General features: G+C 37.5%; 1 protein-coding gene across 1 annotated transcript; it reads left to right on the top strand.

The window, feature by feature from the left end:
- Window positions 1–1,946: 1,946 nt before the first annotated feature.
- Window positions 1,947–22,991, top strand: LOC107553643 (formin-2-like). The gene is made up of 13 exons (XM_016235929.1): window positions 1,947–2,046; window positions 4,939–4,994; window positions 8,847–8,938; window positions 9,068–9,197; window positions 9,346–9,492; window positions 10,479–10,538; window positions 11,127–11,247; window positions 16,747–16,839; window positions 21,355–21,406; window positions 21,952–22,101; window positions 22,283–22,356; window positions 22,447–22,506; window positions 22,969–22,991. The coding sequence occupies exons 1-13, from the start codon at window positions 1,947–1,949 to the stop codon at window positions 22,989–22,991; spliced, it is 1,158 nt and encodes a 385-aa protein (XP_016091415.1).
- The last annotated feature ends 479 nt before the right edge of the window (window positions 22,992–23,470 follow it).

Genomic DNA, 23,470 nt, shown 5'->3' with positions numbered 1-23,470 from the left:
TTTAATTTGACTAGACAGGTCTGTCATCTTTATATTACTGTGGTGCTCTTTGGCAGAGCCAGAAACTGGAGAAAGTAAAGTTATTTTGATATATGTGGATGCTATGCATGAAAGAATGAGAGATGAAGACCTCTCCATAATACCATATGAGGAAACAGTCATAAATACTCATACTTTGGCTTTGTTTTTGGCTTCCTTATTAGGCCAAAGTACCTCTGCATGCTATTAAATTTATGAGGGCAGCCAGATGAAATACTGTGTTTATGCATTTTTGTCACCAGCAATAATATTCAGGGTAAACTTTTGTGTTTAAATAATTGTGGAATTTTTTTTATAGTATAAAGTGGCTGCTGTTTTATAACAGTAACAAAATATGGCTTCTCTCTCTCTCTCTCTCTCTCTCTCTCTCTCTCTCAGGTTGTCAAGCTGCTGAGTAACAAACGTTCTCAGGCGGTGGGGATTCTGATGTCCAGTCTTCATTTAGATATGAAAGATATTCAGAATGGTGAGGTTTTTATCGAATTATTATTATTATTATGATTATTATTATTATGCACTGGAGTCTTGATAGTGTGTGTTCATGGCTATACTTATGAGATTCTGAGATTCTGCTCAGCCTCCTTTCAGCATGTAACCCCTCTAAAGGGGGAAATATGATGTCACAGCCAATTAAGACTCATTATTCGGTGCTGTTTATACAGTTACTGATTGTGTTTAAAAGCCGGAGGGAGAGGGGTTGGTTGCGTTTCAGGGTTCAAGAGTAGGTTGATACTGTAGATCTTAATGGACGTAATGATTAGAGCCTTATCATCTTTCTCGTTGTGTTCTATTCTTATACTATAGTTACGGTTTTAATCTGTTTTTGCAAAAAACACTCAATGTCTTGTTTCTCTGCGGAAGATATTTCCTCATTTGTCTGAGGCCTTATCTGAGGCCTTTTTCTATCTAATTTGTCTCTCTCTATCCCTGTTATTGTTGTCATCACTTTATCTGCTCGTCCATCCCCTTAAAACGAGTATAAAGGAAATAATGCCATTTCTTTTCATCACAAGTTTGGGAATGTTAGACCTGTCTCTCAACTCCCAGAGCTATCCAGAACTCTTGATTGTGGATTTTGTGATTTAGCGAAGGAGTCACTGTAATAGAATACATAGGGGAAAGTAGAAACACTGCGACACCTAATTGGTAAAAGTAGAAAAATGTTTCAGAAGGGTTGATTGTTTCACACACATATCTTCAAATTGGCTACACATAACTTTAAATTAAATATCTTTAAATTCAGTTAAATAATTAAATAAACGTACCTGTGAAAGGCAGATAGTAGAGGATGAGAAATATGAATTATATTATATTATATTATATTGTATTATATTATATTATAATTGTACAGGTAACATTCATGAACCTGTAGGTGGCAACAAATTACAGATTAGATGAGTGATTCACTTTATCAGTGAGTCATTCGAATCCTTTACTCAAACAGTTTATTATGATTCATTTTGTTGTGGAACACTACCTTGTTGTTTTATTCCATTTGATTTCTGAGGAGAAAAAAAGGGTTTTGTGTGTGATTTAAAAAAAAAACTATTTTACTATCAGGATGGATAAAATGTGTATTCTTCAGCAGTGTGTTTTTAGCATTGCGTATTTTTTAGTCATTCAATGGTTAACAGGCGTCAGACAAGCTGTATTCTGCTTTCTTTCAGTAACATTTTTTTATGCATAATTTCCCTCCAGTCTAATCCACTGTAACAACAATCCTTTGTTAAATTCTATTTTTCTTTCTTCGTTTTAATGAATCAACAAGGCTGGATGCAGTTTTAAAAACCACATCACATTATTTGAACGGATGCCTAATATTATACACACACACATGCACACATATCCTCAGTTAGTCTTTAAACTGGTGGTATTTGAAGACATTTTTACTGGCTCTTTGAGAATTTATGGGCACAGTCCCCATCTATTATGCAGCTCAGTACCCACAATTCAGCACTGGTCGGGTCTCATTGGGTCTCGCTGCAATTCTGCCCATTGCAGAGGCCAGTATGTTTGGCCAGAGTAAACCACCAAATAGAAACAAACAGTTACTCAGACAGTGCTATTTACCCAGAATCAATACATTCCTCAACATCATGCTTCACCACACTATCCTGGATCAGGCCCTTAGAGGAACTAGGAAAGAATTTCGTGAGTTGGTTTAATTGCAGAGGTTAAAGGTTCATGCAAAGTTATGAGGCATTTATTACAGTCAGTAGAGAAGATGTTGCCCGTCTGTCTCTCTTTCCTTTCATTATACAATTATCAGCCATCAAACATTAAAAAAACTCTTCTTAGGATCATTAAGGATCCTAAACCTAATCTGGTGCAGCTCCTTGGTGGATTTTCACTGAATCGCTCCCTTTGTGTCAACGTTCTTGTTTCCCTCAGCTGGTTTTCATAAGATCTCATGTTTGAGCCTGAAAAACACTCCTGCATGATTGACTAGAGCACAGGCAGCTCTTGCATAAACACACTTGGTGACAAGCCTTTGATTTCTACCCATAACAGTCTCTAAGTTTCACAAGTCAGCTTGGCGTTGGCAATGATCAACGCCGACCCCCTCTGGACGAATTGTTTGTCATGTTTCTTCAGTGACTCACTCAGTTGTTCTGCAGTGTCATCTGTTTGGGTCTTCTGAACTGTCACAGGACATTGTTTTGTGGAAACATTCTGAATCATGGCAGCGATCACAAAGAAAGCAACCAGAAAACACATGTGTACAATCATGTTTTAATATAAAATGCTTCCTCCTCTTCTCTTTGTTAGCTAAACATTGAACCGTTTTATAGTTAGCAGTGTTTAGAGAGAGAAGGTGGTGTGTGTCCGTACAGCTGAAGAATTGCAAACATGGTAGCATTCGGTGTATATTTTCTTTGTCTGGTTGTGTACGTTTGGAAGATATTAATTATGGAAGCTTGGCACGAACTGAATATTGTAAACCTGCTAGGAACTATGAAACTGCTTGGAGAAAATAGTTTGGCCTATGAAATATGTAACAAGAGCTAGAGTTCAAACCTGATCCATAAGCTACCATTGGTCATTTAACCAAGACACTTATCCCAAGGTTGCTCCAGGGGGATTCCTCCTGTAATAGGTGTTATTTGGTTAAAAGCATCAGCTAAATGATGAGCTATATAACAGTAAGAGTGAGCGAATTTCAGGTTTCAGATTATAGTCATTGGGGTGTAAAACATATAATTGTGTTTATTGTTTCATAAATGTGAGAATTTCTACTCAGACACTACTACTATAATTTCCACTAAGCCTTTCTGTTTATATTTCAAATTACTATTTGAAATTACTATCAAAATTCTTTCAAATAAATGTCTGTTTTATAATATAATATATTATATATATATATATATATATACTGTATATCATATTAAATATAAAATTATTATTATTATTATTTATTAAAGTTTATTTTTATTATTGACTAACAAATGCTAAACACATTTAACTTTAGCACAATGTCAGCTACAAACATAGTCAAATAATTTAATGCAAACAACATATTAAAATATGCAATTCTTTGGTATATGATTTTTGTTTTGTAAAATATTTAGAAGCTTTCAAAATAATCTCTCCCTCAGATTAAAGCAAGCCCGCCTCACTAAACTTCTGCATCAGTGTTTTGGGGAAGCACAGACCACAACCCTGGACATCAAGAGACAAATTCTTTGTCTGGAGACTTTGTTGTAGGGGTGTGGGGATTACACTGTTGTTGTTTGTGTATATAGTGATTGGGGTGTAGATCTGGTGGGATAATATTGTCGGGTTGATGACAGGTTATATTACCCAGTCATATATTGTGCACACTTTTTTCACTCTCTTTCTTGTTCTCTCTCTTGCACTGTCATGTGTTTCCTCTCCCCGTCTCTTTTAAGGCTGCAGTTGCTCTCTTTGATATCTTTCTCCCAAAACAGGAGTAATGCTTTGCTGTCTGTCTCCATTTTCTTCGTCTGTGCTTTGGCCAGATATGGATGTTTTTGTTATTCTTTCTTGTGTGGTTTCTGGAATGTGCCAATAATCAATTTCTCAATTCCCCAAATGACTGAACACACAAACGTTATCCCATAATAGCTCTATTTAGCACAGAAAAAGTGTTCAGTCTATAGCCAGCTCAATAACAGCCCTGCTAGAGATTCAAATGTTTTTATTATGTAAAAACTCTGGAAAATAAATGTTTGGTGCTGAGTAAACATGTTTTGATTGTTAGATTATATGATCGACCATGCCCAGGGTTAAAGACAGATTTTTTTGTTTTTGATGATTTATTTTATATTGTGCTGTATGTGACTATTGAGCCATTTAAGTTTAAATAGTATTTTTTGTAAGATTTTTTTTACTGTTTATGAAAGAAGTATTTTATGCACACTGGGCTGCTTAATATTTTTGTGGAAACCATGACACATATTTTCATGACTCTTTGATGAATAGAAAACTCGAACAGGATTTATTTGAGATAGAAAATCTTTTTGTTTAAAAATGTCTCTTCACTGACATTTTTCGTAAATGTTATTCATCCTTGCTGAATAAAAGTATTAATTTATTTTACAAAATATATAATTTTTTTTTTATTAAAATAAATATTATAGTATTAAGTAAATTTAGATTTAATTTAATATATATTAAATTTAAACTTGTTTGATTTATGGACATATTGTAATATTTGATTATGAATTTATGAAAGTATGAATTACTTTTATTTTGGTATTACTGGAAAAATGTGTTTAGCCATTTTAGTTCTTTGGAGAATAAATTACTTTAAATTCCCAGACAATTGACAAGTGAAGGCAGGGACGCCTGAGAAATCATTTGAATAGATCTTGAGTCCTGATTGGTCGGTCACTGGTGGATTCTCTCATTCTTCTTCTCTCTTTCTCTCTCTGACAGCCATCATGAACATGGATTGCACTGTGGTGGATCTGGAGATGGCGCTGTATGAAAACGTAAGTTCGCAGCATGACAGAACATGACAGTCCAGATAAGCAAAGGTGATGAATCCTGACATTTCTTAAGAAGTATGAATTCCATAAGTGATCATTTATCATATCATTAAACTCTTAAACCTCTCATAAATGGACAGAATATACCCTAAGATCTTGGAGCTTTGCCTTGACGCGGTCCACTCTGAAAGGGAGCCGCAGAAATGTGTGTTAAATACCAAAACAAACATGCAGGCCACAAACACCGCTGGAATGAGTAATGTTTACCATGGAGCCAGGGTGCGTGTCACTGTCTGAGGGAGAGAGAGAGGAACATGACGACTGTATAAGACAGACATGCAGACATGGAACTGACGACAGACAGGAAGATAAATGAAGAGAATGAAGTTTTCCCCCTCAAAGAATGAAAAAAGGACAGTTCAAAAAAAGACTGAGCTTTGAGATTTGTAGCTTATGTAATTTATTGGAGGTTACAGACTACATCAGTTTGACGTGGCGACATAAATCAAACCGAAACGTAAGTTCGCAGCATGACAGAACATGACAGTCCAGATAAGCAAAGGTGATGAATCCTGACATTTCTTAAGAAGTATGAATTCCATAAGTGATCATTTATCATATCATTAAACTCTTAAACCTCTCATAAATGGACAGAATATACCCTAAGATCTTGGAGCTTTGCCTTGACGCGGTCCACTCTGAAAGGGAGCCGCAGAAATGTGTGTTAAATACCAAAACAAACATGCAGGCCACAAACACCGCTGGAATGAGTAATGTTTACCATGGAGCCAGGGTGCGTGTCACTGTCTGAGGGAGAGAGAGAGGAACATGACGACTGTATAAGACAGACATGCAGACATGGAACTGACGACAGACAGGAAGATAAATGAAGAGAATGAAGTTTTCCCCCTCAAAGAATGAAAAAAAGGACAGTTCAAAAAAAGACTGAGCTTTGAGATTTGTAGCTTATGTAATTTATTGGAGGTTACAGACTACATCAGTTTGACGTGGCGACATAAATCAAACCACTTTCTTGGAAGATCCATGACTCGCTCTTAGCTGATTGGTTGGTACCAAATACTGATTTTCTTTCATTCTTTAAAGGGGTCCTATTATGCTCTTTTACAAACTCTTGATTTTGTTTTGGGGGTGTACTAGAACAGGCTCTCATAATAGGTTGTTCGAAAAACACATGATTTTTCACATATTTTACATTATTACAACCAGTGTTCGAACTATACCGTGGTCTTTGGGGGAGCCCACTTGTTTTTTTTGTAAGCCCCAAAAGAGGGCTTACAATGACTTACAATTGATACATAACAGCTACAAGTGTATGCACTACTTGCTTTATGCAAGCACTATATAGGATAAATCACTATACAGGATTTACCCTATTATACTTTATCGACATTAATTGATAGGTGAAACAACAAACAGCCACCCACAAATAGTCTGTATACAAAGCATCAGGCTGTCTTTGAGTTCACATAAAAAATGGTTAAAGTTACTTGTCGTCAGCCTACAGAAGAATACCATAATTCCTCCGTTCAATTAGGCCTAAGACATCGAGAGTCACGTACATAAAAGCTACAAGTGTATGCACTACTTGCTTTATGCAAGCACTATATAGGATAAATCACTATACAGGATTTACCCTATTATACTTTATCGACATTAATTGATAGGTGAAACAACAAACAGCCACCCACAAATAGTCTGTATACAAAGCATCAGGCTGTCTTTGAGTTCACATAAAAAATGGTTAAAGTTACTTGTCGTCAGCCTACAGAAGAATACCATAATTCCTCCGTTCAATTAGGCCTAAGACTTCGAGAGTCACGCAGACCTATAACACCCCAGCCACAACACTTAATTGCGAATTACATGCCTTACCTTGACACAGAATCGACCACAGAATCCAGAGTTTATATTTTTTCTACGAGTCTTTGAGTTAACATGTACTAAACATGAGTGGACTACAGAAGAATACCATAATTCCTCCGTTCAATTAGGCCTAAGACATCGAGAGTCACGCAGACCTATAACAACCCAGCCACAACACTTAATTGCGAATTACATGCCTTACCTTGACACAGAATCGACCACAGAATCCAGAGTTTATATTTTTTCTACGAGCCTCTCTCCCCAGTCTGGCATGAACGGCTCGAATAGTTCCTGTATCAAATGAAAGCCCGCCTTCTGAAATATGAAATGTGCTGTGATTGGTTAGCTGGGCGAGTGTTTGTTGTGATTGGCACCACTCAGCGCCTGGTCGGGAAATGTCATGCCCCTTACCATAGCTGCTGCGAGCTTCAGTGTAAATATTGCATAAAAATCAAATCAATTTGAGCGCGATTTAAACCCAGATGATTGTAACCACTCTTCAACATAGTGATAACACTCGCTGCCTTCTCTAGTGCAGCTCAACCAGGTCTCGTCCCATTCGTCGGTATTTGTGATATCACAAATCCCGGAAAATATGCGTTGTAGTCCAAACGAGTCGTTTGTTGTAGTTTTTGAAAAGTGATCTGTTAAATAAAATATCTCCTTTTGAAGTGGACTTTGTAACTTTGCAGATATTTTTTATGCTCAAACAGCAACATTACAGACTAACTAAAGTTGAAAAAGTGAAAAAGCATAATAGGACTCTTTAAGTGTGCGTGGGTGCTGATGAGTTTGCACACCATGATCGCCATGTGCATTGCAGCAGCAGTCATAAATCTTGCTGTCAGCACTAGAGCTCCTTTACATGTTTTCTGTATACGAGTGTGTGCTGCATGTCATTATGATGAGATAAAGACAGGGCGTCTTAGCCACACATCATCTTCAGACCTACAAGATGCCAGAACGTTCCTCACACAAGTCTAATCATTATTTCAAAACAGTTCATATGTGGGCACTTTTATTGTCATTTTGCTCCTTGTGTTATTTCGGGAATACCTTTCATTCAAACGTCATTGCATTATACATACATTCATACATGTGTGTGTGTATATATATATATATATATATATATATATATATATGTGTGTGTGTGTGTGTGTATAGCATAGATCATATACCATAGATCATTCAGAACGGCAAATCTCCAGGAATCATCGGTTGTAAAAGCAAACAAACAAACAAAAAACATTATTTATTTTTCCAGCTGCTCTAATTAGATGTCTGATCCACATATATATTTGTGCAGTGCCGAATCACAACCAAAACAATGTTCTTCTGCAAAATGCATGCAGTTTTATTTTTCAACCACCAGAGGGCCAAAATACATAGTGTAGTGTTAACAAAAAATAAAGTGACATGAAGGTGTGGTGTGGTGTTGTATGTGTGTGTAAGTGTAATTTTTTGTGTGTAGAAACTTTCAGCTGAAATCTTTCCTTCCATCCCTCTGTTTTTCCTCCAACCCACCCATTCCCGCTGTAGCTTGAGGCGGTGTTGTTGAGTTTAAATGTTGAGGTTGTTTCTCTTTAGTGTGCGAGACTCCACGCTGTCTCTGACTCCTTCAACCAAAACCACGGAATACCCCCCCCACACACACACACACACACACACAGTATATCCCCTCTTTCCTCTCTCCTGCTTGTTCTCTCTATTCTCTTTTTTACTGTCTGACTCAAGAGCACAGTCTGAAGTGTGGATCATACTTTGTTTGTTGGGTGCTTATCAAAGATCATAAAGCAATGCACACACAGACACACACGCACAAACAAACAAACACACTCCAGAGAGTATTAGAGATTATATCACTATTAGATAGTTATCAAATGTTTTATAAGAAGAATATAAGTGTATTTTCCCAAAATGAAATCACATTTCTCAGTGTACTTTCATTCTGTTCTTCTGTCAACCTCACAGAGAGCTCAGAAAGACGAGATGGATCAGATTGACAAATATATCAAGTCTTCAAAAGATAAAGAAAATGCAAAACCACTGGACAAGCCAGAACAGTATATCTATCTGTCTGTCTATCTGTCTGTCTCTCTGTCTGTATCTGTTTATCAGTCTATCTATCTATCTATCTACAGTATCTTTGTTTTATTCACATTGCATCCCTCTTTTGTCCCTCTCTCTGTCAGGTTTCTGCTGCAGTTGTCAGAGGTTCCTCAGTTCTTGGAGCGGGTTTTCTGCATTCTTTTCCAGTCCACCTTCACAGAGTGTGTTACATCAGTTCAGTGCAAGCTTGAAACACTGCTGAGAGTCTGTATGGTGGAGAGAACATGAAGCACACTAGTCAGATGGCACTGACAGCTTCACCATTGTCATATTTCAAGTTAAAAGTTCAGCTAGAAATCAGTGAAGAAAAACATCTGTTTCCCTCCTTGTGCTTCCACTTCTCCCTCTTCTGTGTTTAAAGGCTTTACAATCAAGTCAAGCCACCCTGCAGGTTTTAGGTTTGATTCTAGCATTTGGGAACATTATGAACGGGGGCAACCGGAGCCGAGGACAGGCAGATGGATTTACCCTTGACATCCTGCCCAAGTTAAAAGATGTCAAGAGCAGTGTGAGTAAAAATGAGATCCCTATATCACTAGTTTAAAGGGATAGTTCACCCTGAAATTAAAATTCTGTCATAATTTACTCTTATGTCATTCCCTTATGTAATTTCAGACCTGTATGAAAATAATGTTTCTGTCTGTTTTGTCCATACAGTAAAAGTCAATGGGGTCTTAAATATTGCACTCTGTTGGCTTTCATGTTATCCACCTTATTTTGCAAAGCAGAAGTAAGCTATTTTCTGTGAATGTGCAAGACTTCTGATTCATCAGCCGCTATAGATAATCTAGAAGAAGGACAAAATGCAGTAAACTGTAAAAAATATTTGCGCCACAAACCAGTGTGTTTCTGAATATGATAATAAATTAAAATAACATGTTAAGAAATACCAGTTTGAAAAATCAAGCAGCAAAACAGGCTGTTTTTGTACAGGTAAAATACCTGTAAAATACATGAATTTACTAACATTTTCCAAAATACCCTATTTTACCTTACACAGATGAAAAGAAGGTCATACAGGTTTGGATTGACATAATGCTGAGTAAATTATGCCAAAATGTAAATTTTAAGTGAACTATCTCTTTAAGTTTGAGTTTTACTGGTCAACATAATGGCTGTGCAGACTGACCACATAGACCAGCACTAAAGTAGCAAAAATCTTAGTCTGAACCTGCATGTAAATTTGCATATAGTAGTTTGGTGGTCTCTTGACCCCACTAACTAGGTCATAAACAGACTGTTCTGGCAGCATCACTCACAATGAGCCATCAATACAGTATTATGCCAAGGCAGTAGCCTATATCCACATCCCATGTGGTCTGTGTGTCTGCACACATGTGCATTTGAGCGAGCGCCTTTGCAAGCCACCAGGTCTGGCCTCTTATTCACAATCGCTTTTAGCTAAACAAGTGTATACAATCCCAAAACATGAAAAATTATTATTCTCCTGCGTTTATTTCCATCTCTCGTCTCCTCCTCCACTCGCTCCATCAGGACAATTCTCAGAGCCTCCTGTCCTACATAGTTGCTTACTATCTGCAACACTTTGATGAGGTAGGTTTGGCCAACTGTTTATTTCATTGGCTCGACTAACAGACCCCCAGGTCCCTTAGAATCACCCTGCATGGTAGACAAAAATGTGGCTTTGTTTTTGGTTTCATCACTTTGATTTGCCTTTCTTTCGCTTCACCATATAGACAAATGGCCGCCCTGAATAACCAGAGACCTTTGATTGCTTGACGCCCTTTTTGGACTTCGATTAAAAGAACTGTATTGTAATACTGTCAGCAGTCAGTCCAGATGTTGTGATTACGAGGTTGTGCCAAATTGACAAAATATGATCCACAGGTTGTTGAAGTGCTTCTAACATTCAGGCAAATAACAAGGAGAGAGCATGTGTGTGTGCGTGTGCATGTGAGCGGCTCTGATCTCTGACAGTTATTGCGTTATTGCGATTGATTTGTTGTGTTTGATGTTTTCATTGTTTTTGGAATCATAATGATCTTTAAACACCAACCTATTTGAACAGAATTCACATTCAATTATTTTTCAAATCAAGCATTGGTACAGTTATGATCTCATAAACACAGCATCCTGTTTTTTTGTGAATGCGCTTTAGACTTTCCATTGTTTGTGTGTCAGGATGCAGGTAAAGAAACATGCGTGTACCCACTTCCAGAGCCTCAGGATCTGTTTCTGGCTTCAGAGATGAAGTTTGAGGATTTTCAACGTGACCTCCGCAAGCAACGGAAAGATCTAAATGGTGAGATGTGGACACACGCAAATACAAAGCATAGCATATACACACAGGCTTTACACACACTTCCATGCCTATAGATGAGATCACATTCATGCAAACACGTGGACATGTACACATACCTATAAACATGAACTCACATACAAGTGTGCATATACAAAAACATACAGACATGTTTAGGTTGTATACGCCAGCGCCAATGACCCGTGTTCTCCTTTAGAAGGCTGATTGAGCCCCCAGCTGGCTGCCACAATGATCAATACGAAATACAAAGCATAGCATATACACACAGGCTTTACACACACTTCCATGCCTATAGATGAGATCACATTCATGCAAACACGTGGACATGTACACATACCTATAAACATGAACTCACATACAAGTGTGCATATACAAAAACATACAGACATGTTTAGGTTGTATACGCCAGCGCCAATGACCCGTGTTCTCCTTTAGAAGGCTGATTGATTTTCAAGTGACTATTTTTATTGAGCCCCCAGCTGGCTGCCACAATGATCAACACTGCAAATGTGGTTTGTTAAAGGCCCCAGCATGTAAATAAATAAGAAAGAGGGGTCATTTCAGCACTTTTCCTAGGGGTTTAACCTGTTTTTTCAGGCCTAAAGCACTTAACTCCTGGTTTCTGTAGGTGAGCTGTCTTTATACTGTATGTATACACTACTGTTCAAAAATTTGCGTTTTTTGGGGTGGTGGGGGGAGGGGTCACAAAAATACTAACAATTTAATAGCAAGGATGCATTAAATTGATCAAAAGTGACCGATAAATCAGTACTATTCTATAAATGCTGCTCTTCTGAACTTTCTATTCATAAAATAATTTACAGAAAAAAAAAAATGTTATGCAGCACAACTGATAACTGACAACTGAAGGATCGTGTGACACTGAAGACTGAAGAAAAAGGCTGCTGAAAATTCAGCTTTTCCATGTATTTTTTTAATATATTAAAATAGAAAACAGTTATTTTAAATTGTAATAGTATTTTACAGTATTACAGTTTTAATGTATTTTTGATCAAATGTATCCTTGGATCAAATAAATGCATCAAATTCTTTCAATTTAGTTTGAACACTTGAGTTTTATATAACATTTAGACATTCTGGTAATATGAATGAAAAATGTATAATTACAGTATAAATCCATTCATATTTTCACTTGCCATTTGTGAAAAAATCTAATAAATTTATAAAGAAATTTAAATTGTAATAGTATTTTACAGTATTACAGTTTTAATGTATTTTTGATCAAATAAATGTATCCTTGGATCAAATAAATGCATCAAATTCTTTCAATTTAGTTTGAACACTTGAGTTTTATATAACATTTAGACATTCTGGTAATATGAATGAAAAATGTATAATTACAGTATAAATCCATTCATATTTTCACTTGCCATTTGTGAAAAAATCGAATAAATTTATAAAGAAATGTTATATCCTCTTTTGTACCGTTTTAGTAGGAAATGCCATATATTCTGGTGTTTTTGAAAAGAAACTAGCAGGCAGGTAAAGGGCTTAAACTGCCTCTTAAGCACTGTCTGCTTTGCTCCCTGACCAGTAAAGCAATTTATCAGGGTCTTCAGAAGGTTAGTGAGATTGGTTCAGCTTTGTACCGCAAGTCAAAGGTTGTACGACCCAGCTTAAGTGCACGACGGAGTGTGAATGAGGTGTAAGAATCCGATTACATGCTCAAAGCTGAGTTTAAATCCCTGCAAACATATTCATTGCCAACACAAAAACACACACACACACACTCACACACACAGATGTGGAAATACTCACATTCCACTGTCAGCATGTTTGGCTTTTTCAGATCCTTGAAAAAAAAAACACTTGTGGATGTTGATGTGGTCAAATTTGAACACTGCCCTACATCAAAAACACATTTACAATCAATCATCTGTCCAGAGTGAGATTGTCTACCACACACAAATAATAACGTCCAAGCCTTTTTAGTTCCACTCGAACCAGTCAAACATATCAGATGGATATGCATTTGGTTCATGGAAATTCGGATTGAAAGATGGTCGGTTTGATGCATTGCTAAACAGCCTATTAGCTTCACCCCTGCTGTTAGCCATATTTTCGTGTGCCTTCGCTCGAATCCCTAGCTGGTGATTTGCATTGTTAATCTTTCAAAAGCTTATTAGTTAGGCCCACTATACATGTGGTTGATAAATTGTAAATGTACTTGTCCATAGCTTGGATGCTTAGCTAAATCGTTTTGGCGTACACCTGCTGAACAGATCAAGCCTACGTTTGTTTAACGCAGGCAAATATTTCTTCTCTGGCAGTGTTCTGTGTTTCTCTGAATCCTCAACAGTTCACATCCCTAAAATCTCTCCGTAGCCCAATAAGCATGGCTTCTCTCTTACGCCAGGTCCATACAATAAATGGATCATCACTACATTAACAAGCTAAGTTAAGCGCTAATGCAGATGTGTGACACTAACAGCTGGAAGGGGCACAGAGTTATGTTTCCGGCGACCAGGCAGGTCCTCGCTTTCACAAAGCCCTTGATCAGCTGGCAGGGACATTAGCATGTGTGTGTTTGCAATGCGCTGATTGCCATGCGAGGCTGTGATCCATCACCGACTGTAGGGATGGAGTGTGACACGGTGAAGCCTGTCGGCCTGTTGTAAGACTCCAGGTGTACAGCAAACAGAAGCGAAGGAAAGGTTAATCAAATGGGATTCATTAGCAACTGATAGCACAGGTCACAGATGGCACATTTTTCTCTGAACTGATTCATCTATAAAGTGTTGGAAGAGGAATCACGAGGAATGTAACATGCTAACCTGCTAATAAAAGTCCATGCTAGTTGAAATGCTAGTGCTGGTCTTGACAGTTTAATCGGTGAAGACTGGTTGAGAGAAGTTTAGCCATATGGTGGGGCCATTGCAGTTCTAGTCTTTTTAAGAAATTTGGCTGATGCATCTTATAGTTTCTTTACAAGACTTGCCCAAGAATCCCTACAATGTGTCTTTTGAAGGTTATTTGTGTGGCTAGTTGTTGTAGGCTGACAAAAAATGTTTTCACTGTTTAAAACAAACTGTTATTCAGTTCCATTAATCATTTTGTTTGTTTCTTTCTTATATCTTTGTTTCAGCTCTCTAATTTATTTTAAAGCCTGTTCAGCAGAAACAGAAAAGGTGTGTAATGTCTCGTCTGAGGAGCACCTGCAGCCCTTTAAGGACAAAATGGAAGAATTTCTCACTAGTGGTAAAAACATTGCAAACATAAGCCCTGTTCAGATGGTGATTGTTTTACATGGGGATGGTATGTTAAACTCTGATTTTATTGCCACTTCGGAAGGAATTTTCCTTTTGCCATCTCATGGATTTAAACAAGAAACCAAAGTAATATTAGCCCTAAGAAATGTATTATTGGAGTGAATTCCTGAGATAGCATTTATTTTGAAAAACATAGTTTTCAAGCACAACTGATAACTGACAACTGAAGGATCGTGTGACACTGAAGACTGAAGAAAAAGGCTGCTGAAAATTCAGCTTTTCCATGTATTTTTTTAATATATTAAAATAGAAAACAGTTATTTTAAATTGTAATAGTATTTTACAGTATTACAGTTTTAATGTATTTTTGATCAAATGTATCCTTGGATCAAATAAATGCATCAAATTCTTTCAATTTAGTTTGAACACTTGAGTTTTATATAACATTTAGACATTCTGGTAATATGAATGAAAAATGTATAATTACAGTATAAATCCATTCATATTTTCACTTGCCATTTGTGAAAAAATCGAATAAATTTATAAAGAAATGTTATATCCTCTTTTGTACCGTTTTAGTAGGAAATGCCATATATTCTGGTGTTTTTGAAAAGAAACTAGCAGGCAGGTAAAGGGCTTAAACTGCCTCTTAAGCACTGTCTGCTTTGCTCCCTGACCAGTAAAGCAATTTATCAGGGTCTTCAGAAGGTTAGTGAGATTGGTTCAGCTTTGTACCGCAAGTCAAAGGTTGTACGACCCAGCTTAAGTGCACGACGGAGTGTGAATGAGGTGTAAGAATCCGATTACATGCTCAAAGCTGAGTTTAAATCCCTGCAAACATTTTCATTGCCAACACAAAAACACACACACACACACTCACACACACAGATGTGGAAATACTCACATTCCACTGTCAGCATGTTTGGCTTTTTCAGATCCTTGAAAAAAAAAACACTTGTGGATGTTGATGTGGTCAAATTTGAACACTGCCCTACATCAAAAACACATTTACAATCAATCATCTGTCCAGAGTGAGATTGTCTACCACACACAAATAATAACGTCCAAGCCTTTTTAGTTCCACTCGAACCAGTCAAACATATCAGATGGATATGCATTTGGTTCATGGAAATTCGGATTGAAAGATGGTCGGTTTGATGCATTGCTAAACAGCCTATTAGCTTCACCCCTGCTGTTAGCCATATTTTCGTGTGCCTTCGCTCGAATCCCTAGCTGGTGATTTGCATTGTTAATCTTTCAAAAGCTTATTAGTTAGGCCCACTATACATGTGGTTGATAAATTGTAAATGTACTTGTCCATAGCTTGGATGCTTAGCTAAATCGTTTTGGCGTACACCTGCTGAACAGATCAAGCCTACGTTTGTTTAACGCAGGCAAATATTTCTTCTCTGGCAGTGTTCTGTGTTTCTCTGAATCCTCAACAGTTCACATCCCTAAAATCTCTCCGTAGCCCAATAAGCATGGCTTCTCTCTTACGCCAGGTCCATACAATAAATGGATCATCACTACATTAACAAGCTAAGTTAAGCGCTAATGCAGATGTGTGACACTAACAGCTGGAAGGGGCACAGAGTTATGTTTCCGGCGACCAGGCAGGTCCTCGCTTTCACAAAGCCCTTGATCAGCTGGCAGGGACATTAGCATGTGTGTGTTTGCAATGCGCTGATTGCCATGCGAGGCTGTGATCCATCACCGACTGTAGGGATGGAGTGTGACACGGTGAAGCCTGTCGGCCTGTTGTAAGACTCCAGGTGTACAGCAAACAGAAGCGAAGGAAAGGTTAATCAAATGGGATTCATTAGCAACTGATAGCACAGGTCACAGATGGCACATTTTTCTCTGAACTGATTCATCTATAAAGTGTTGGAAGAGGAATCACGAGGAATGTAACATGCTAACCTGCTAATAAAAGTCCATGCTAGTTGAAATGCTAGTGCTGGTCTTGACAGTTTAATCGGTGAAGACTGGTTGAGAGAAGTTTAGCCATATGGTGGGGCCATTGCAGTTCTAGTCTTTTTAAGAAATTTGGCTGATGCATCTTATAGTTTCTTTACAAGACTTGCCCAAGAATCCCTACAATGTGTCTTTTGAAGGTTATTTGTGTGGCTAGTTGTTGTAGGCTGACAAAAAATGTTTTCACTGTTTAAAACAAACTGTTATTCAGTTCCATTAATCATTTTGTTTGTTTCTTTCTTATATCTTTGTTTCAGCTCTCTAATTTATTTTAAAGCCTGTTCAGCAGAAACAGAAAAGGTGTGTAATGTCTCGTCTGAGGAGCACCTGCAGCCCTTTAAGGACAAAATGGAAGAATTTCTCACTAGAGGTAAAAACATTGCAAACATAAGCCCTGTTCAGATGGTGATTGTTTTACATGGGGACGGTATGTTAAACTCTGATTTTATTGCCACTTCGGAAGGAATTTTCCTTTTGCCATCTCATGGATTTAAACAAGAAACCAAAGTAATATTAGCCCTAAGAAATGTATTATTGGAGTGAATTCCTGAGATAGCATTTATTTTGAAAAACATAGTTTTCAGGAATGCATTCCAAAGGCTGTATCCAAATGATACAGTTTTTTGGCATCGCAGAGTATTTTTACTGTGAATCAACCATGCTCTCAGATGCTAAAAGCTGCGTGCAGTAAATTAAACTGACAACTGTCATATTCAGTATATATATATATATATTCAGTATTTTATTATTATTATTATTTATTTTTTTTGCCGGCAACAAATTAATAAATTAAGAAGTTTTTTTTTTACAGTTGTACAATATGAATACATATTTTTATTGTTTTTAAATACTAATTTTTTATTTTACATGCAGTGGCATTATTACAATACATTGGTTAATATTCATTAACATAAAATAAATAATATTTAATAATAATCACAATTAAAATCACATTGTTATTTTATAGTCAGTTATTAAAAACAGTGGGACTGTAACCTGTCAAAACTCAAGTGGATTGTGAATTTCTTAAAAAACAGTTCACTTTATGGTAACTGAAAGAGGTTTGAGTTGGTTCTTGTACCAAGTAAACCCAAATACGAACACTCAAATTTGTCAAGGTTTTCCAAAATTGTTCATCCCTAAAAGCAAGTCATCAAAATAAAAATAAATCTTTCAGCTTTTTTAATGTATTTTTATTTTTTTTATGCAAATGCACTTTCCGACAAAATCATTCACAAAATCATTCTAAAATTATTCACTTTTTTCAAATATAGCTTTTCAAGTCATCTAATGAAAATGCCTGTACTTTTTAATATCACAATATATATTGCAGATAGTACAGTGGGGCAAAAAAGTATTTAGTCAGCCACCAATTGTGCAAGTTCTCCCACTTAAAAAGATGAGAGAGGCCTGTAATTTTCATCATAGGTATACCTCAACTATGAGAGACAAAATGAGAAAAAAAAATCCAGAAAATCACATTGTAGGATTTTCTTCCCAGCCTGGTGCAGGTCTACAATTTTGTTTCTGGTGTCCTTTGCCAGCTCTTTGGTCTTGGCCATGGTGGAGTTTGGAGTGTGACTGTTTGAGGTTGTGGACAGGTGTCTTTTATACTGATAACGAGTTCAAACAGATGCCATTAATACAGGTAATGAGTGGAGGACAGAGGAGCCTCTTAAAGAAGTTGTTACAGGTCTGTGAGAGCCAGAAATCTTGCTTGTTTGTAGGTGACCAAATACTTATTTTACCGAGGAATTTACCAATTAATTCTTTAAAAATCCTACAATGTGATTTTCTGGATTGTTTTTTCTCATTTTGTCTCTCATAGTTGAGGTATACCTATGATGAAAATTGCAGGCCTCTCTCATCTTTTTAAGTGGGAGAACTTGCACAATTGGTGGCTGACTAAATACTTTTTTGCCCCACTGTATGTCCTAGTATGCATCATTACTTATATAAATAAAATGACATCACTCCCTCGTCCAAATAAGTATTACAGAGGAGCCATGCAAATTTTCTTTTACGTACATCACCTTGGGAAACAATTAAAGTCTGAATAATGCTGGGATGGATGTACAGTGGCCCTGTGCGAAAGGAGAAATGAGGTGCTGAGTAATAAATGTTCTGTGAGGCTCTGTGACGGCCTCTGGGAGCCAACAAGAATTCTGGGAAATACATCTGACCTGACCTAGACTCGATCGCTCTAACATTATTTGTGTAAAGCTAGTGACATGAAAAGTGAGAGTCCTTAATTTCATTATTCTCACTAATTTCATCCACATTTCACCTCGGCACGTTAATCGCTAATTCAACCCTTCCAGTATTTTGTTTCTCTGATGAAGGCGAGCCGAACTATCTGGCGATTGTGTTTTATTATAGCTCTCCATCTTGTTTATTTGCCTTTCTATAGCATTCTCCATCTCTGCTTCGATCCATCTCTGTTTGATATGGTTTCTGTTCTCTTGTTTATTTCCTCTAAGTGTGTCTGAGTCAACCTCCCTGATCTGTCTGTATCACTGAAGAACGTTTCTGTCGGCACTTTATTCTCGTCAACAATTCATTGGCCTCTTTTCATCTTTCGCACTCCAGTCATCTTCAGTTGCCATGGCGTAACCTCTTTTTCCATCCCTCAACTTGGAGTTAGCTGGAACGTCTTTCTATTTTTCATTCTCTGCTTCACTACAGGCTTTAGTAAATGCTAAATGTATTGCCGTCTTTCTTTGTATTCAAATTGGTCTTCGTAACAAAACCCACATGTGCTCTGGCGGCAGGGGCAGCGGAGTGGGGTCCTCGCTGAACATCCCCCTTCTCATCGCTACCCCTTTGATCTGGAGACTCATGGGTCTCCTTCACTGAGCTCTCAGATGGGTGACATGACCACGGAAAGACCACCTTCAACCCTCCACACTGCCTCCAGTTAGAGAAACAGACAGAACGAGGATCGGAAAAAAAGGACTGGTCTTATTTTTTGTTATTTGTATGATTTTGAAACTCCAGGAGAGGAACAGTCTGTGGCTCCAGCACTTCAACCACTACTGTTTATTTTTCAGAGCATGAAATTAACTACAGAAAGGAAGAGAGGGAAAAAAACTGAGTGAGACAGTCGTGTGTACGTGTGTAAGCGATAGAGACCGTCTCTGTGCTGTTTGGTCTACGCTCTGTCTACTCATACCATTTTTTTAATGCTGTACTATTTCCGCTGCCCTGAGCACTGAGAAGCAATGGGATAATCCATTTACCATGGTAACAGGTACAATATATAGACAAAATTACAGAATAGCTAGCAGATGAGCCATTTTAGTACAAAAAAGTACTGTACCATGGTACAGGTTAGGTGCTTTGTGCTTGCTAGGGTGTTCTGGGTGGTTGCTAGGGGGTTACCAAGTGGATGATAGGGATTTCTGCATGGTTGCCAGGGTGTTGCTATGTAGTTTCTAGACATTTCTGGGGTAGTTGCTAGATGGTTGGGTTCTAGGTGGTTTGGGAGGTTGTTTTGGGTGATAGGGTGCCAAGTGGTTCATTGGGATTTCTGCAGGGTTGCCAGGGTGTTGCTATGTAGTTGCTAGGCATTTCTGGGGTGGTTGCTAGATGGTTGTTAAGGCTTCTAGGTGGTTTGGGTGGTTGCTAAGTTGTTCTGGGTGATAGGGTGCCAAGTGGTTGATGGGGATATCTGCAGGGTTGCCAGGGTGTTTCTATATAGTTGCTAGACATTTCTGAGGTCGCTGCTAGGTGGTTGTTAGGGCTTTCTATGTGGTTTAGGCAGTTGCCAGGGTGTTGCTATGTGGTTGCTAGGCTGTTCTGGGTGATAGGGTGCTAAGTGGTTGATAGGATTTTCTGCATGGCTGCCAGGGTGTTTCTGTGTGGTTGCTAAATGGTTGTGAAATGGTTGATAGGTAGTTGTTAGTGCTTTCTAGGTGATGTGGTTGGTTTCCAGGGAGTTACTACTGCATGTGATTGCTAGGGTATTCTGGTTAATTGCTTTCTGCCCCAAGTCTCTGTGAAATTCTGATCCTTAGATATGGCTCATGTCCTTCCTTTAATGTAGGTCTAAAAGATTGTTTGCTTGTTTTCTTCCAATCAAAAATCACAAGTTCAATCACTTATACAGAAAATAATTGTCATGTCTTTCCTCAAGTTAATTTCAGTCTATCTTTAATGTTCATTAAAAAAAAATTCGAACCCTACGTATGAGCAGTAGTATTAGTTATGATTGCCTCAGCAATCACCACTACCTATTAAATATTTTAATGCTTTTTTTAAAGCACAAATACATTGAATAACATTATAAATCAGTGTAATGAGTTGTAGATCTCATGTTGAGGCCATGCGGTGTGAACTGATGTGATCTGTGTTTTGGGGCTTCTCTGGTTGCACAGAATTGTAGTGGTGAGTGGTATGAAAATATGTACGAACACTGGCCTCGTCATTTAATTTATTTGTGTATCACAGGAGATTCTCCATGCAGGAGTAAATGAAGTGATATTGACATTACTGTGGTAATTACTTCAGAGACCTACTTCTCCGTCTGCAGTCAAACTGTGCCTCATCAAATGTTCATGCCGAGACTATTTGCAAATATGATTTTACAATGATTTGCTCCTTAATATTTTATGTCAGCGAATTACAACTGGCTTATGTGTAATTAGATTTTCGTGGGTTTATGTTTGTCATGATGACCATAACCTGCAAAGACTTATATAGATATGCGCAATTTAACACCTCTCACTTTGACTGAAATGGGAGTCTGTTTGTTTAAAACTGGATCAAATCTCTGATAACCTTTTCATGATAACTCGTGTCATTCAGTGACAAGCAAAACAAAAACCTATTTTAAAAGCATAAAAGTCTGTGTCACATTTACAATGTCCTATTTTTATTCCCACAGCCAAAGCAGAGCTGGAGCTCCAGGAAAAACAGCTCGCTGACATGCAGAGCATGTAAGTTGTCTTACTGTGTTAATCGTGCCAAGTCTCTTGTTCACTTATAACTGTGTCATATTGGTTATGTCTCCTCTGAGTGTGTGTCTATGTTTGTGCATTAGCATCAGCCTCTCTATCTCTCTCTTTCTTTACCTCTGCTTTTCCCTAACTTGTGGTACTAATAGTCCAATTCACTGAGATTGATTGACAGTTAGTAGATTGTCTCCTTTAAAAGGGGCTAGTATTCAAAACCTTGGCTCTTGGAGTGGAAAAAATAACAAATATGACACATCAATTAATTTTAAAGGTCTTTGTGCTTATTGTCTGAATGTTGCAGTTTCTTCCAAGTACTAGTTTTAAGCATACTAAAAGATTGCTGTGGGCAAAAACAAATTACGCTTGTCATTCTTTATGTAAGAGCATTATTTTTATAAGCTAAAATTTCCACATTTCACATGCTTGAAGTAAGCTGATCAATTTCACAATTCCTCAGAGTAAACTTTCTAATCTTATTTTGTAATATTTTGTTCATAGTGTCATGCTTTTCTTTGAATGCTTTCCAGTTTTCTGGAGCTGAGCATGTTTTTCTCGGTCAAGCCTAAGGCGGGAGAGAAGGAGGTTTCACCAAACACATTCTTCACAGTGTGGCATGAGTTTTCGTCAAATTTTAAGGAGCTGTGGAAGAGAGAGAATAGATGCCTACTGCAGGAGCGGTGAGGAATAAAATGCCTTTGTTGCTGCTTTGCTTGTCTGATTGTCTTCACTGCAAGTCAAGTCACCTTTATTTCTATAAAGTTGTAAAGCAGCTCTAAAATATCTTGACTTGAGCATTATCTAACTCAAGTCAGTCACTGCAATTCATTGAATTTAATTTAAATTTTTTTTGGTTGAAAGCTGCAGAAGAGACTTTCAGACAAGCTCGAGAGAAGGCTACCTACAGCGTAAAACCAAAACATGCATCAGGGATAGTAAGTATTTAAAAATCCCTCTATTCACAATCAAAAGCAATGAATAACGGTCTCTAACAGTGTAGTTTTTCTGTTTCTTCTCTCACTCAGAAAGCCAAGCTGGGACAGAAGACGTGAATTTCTGCTGTACCGAATCTAACAAAACTCCTTGTTTCTTTCTTCTTCTACTTAACAGTTACTTCAATATAATAAAAATAGCCATGAGGAAGTTTGCATTATGAATGTGAACGAGGTCAGAATTTTGTCATTTCTGTAGTTTCATATGAAGACAATCAAAGCTTAAAGTGCTCATGTTATGATCATTTACAAGTTCATAATTTTATTTTTGGGGTCTGCTAGAACACATTTTGATTAAAAAACAATTCTGACTTATGTTTCTCATTCTGTACATTGCTGCAGGACCACTATTTTCACTCTCTGCCTAAAACACTCTCTTTTACTTCCTATCTCTTTAAACCCCACCGTTCCAAAAAGCCCTGTCTGATCTGATTGGTCTGCTGGTCAACCGTTTACAGCATGTCAGAAATGTACAGTTTTCTTCAACTATGGCATCGGTATTGGAAGTGCATACAATAATTTTTTTGTTTTGTTTTGTTTTTTTTGCCCTTGCAGTGAAAAAAACAGCGTCTCCTTGACTTAATGAAATCACTTACCTTACTAATTGTTCTTTGAGGGTGGGCCAAAGCAAGCCAGTATATGCAAATGTAGCATTAGCATTATACAAATGTATATCATGGTGACATAGTAGCTAAGTCATGGAAATAATGGCAGGAAAACAAATGAGGCGTTCCAGGCAATTTTTTTTAGTTTTTTTGTTATAGAGATTAAAGGGGTCCTATTATGCTTTTTCTCTTTTTCAACTTTAGTTAGTCTGTAATGTTGCTGTTTGAGCATAAAAAAGATCTGCAAAGTTACAAAGCTCAAAGTCCAATTCAAAAGGAGATATTTTATTTATTTATCACTTTTCAAAAACTGCAACGAACAACTCGTTTGGACTACAACGCATATTTTCCGGGATTTGTGATATCACAAATACCGACGAATGGGACGAGACCTGGTTGAGCTGCACTAGAGAAGGCAACGAGCGCTATCCATAGACTGTATAGGGTGTTAT

This window comes from Sinocyclocheilus grahami, unplaced genomic scaffold, assembly GCF_001515645.1.
Source record: "Sinocyclocheilus grahami isolate Dianchi unplaced genomic scaffold, SAMN03320097.WGS_v1.1 scaffold18.1, whole genome shotgun sequence".
Lineage (NCBI taxonomy): Eukaryota > Metazoa > Chordata > Actinopteri > Cypriniformes > Cyprinidae > Sinocyclocheilus > Sinocyclocheilus grahami.
Note: the sequence above shows the minus strand (reverse complement) of the source record. Positions and strands in the feature narration are given on the sequence as shown.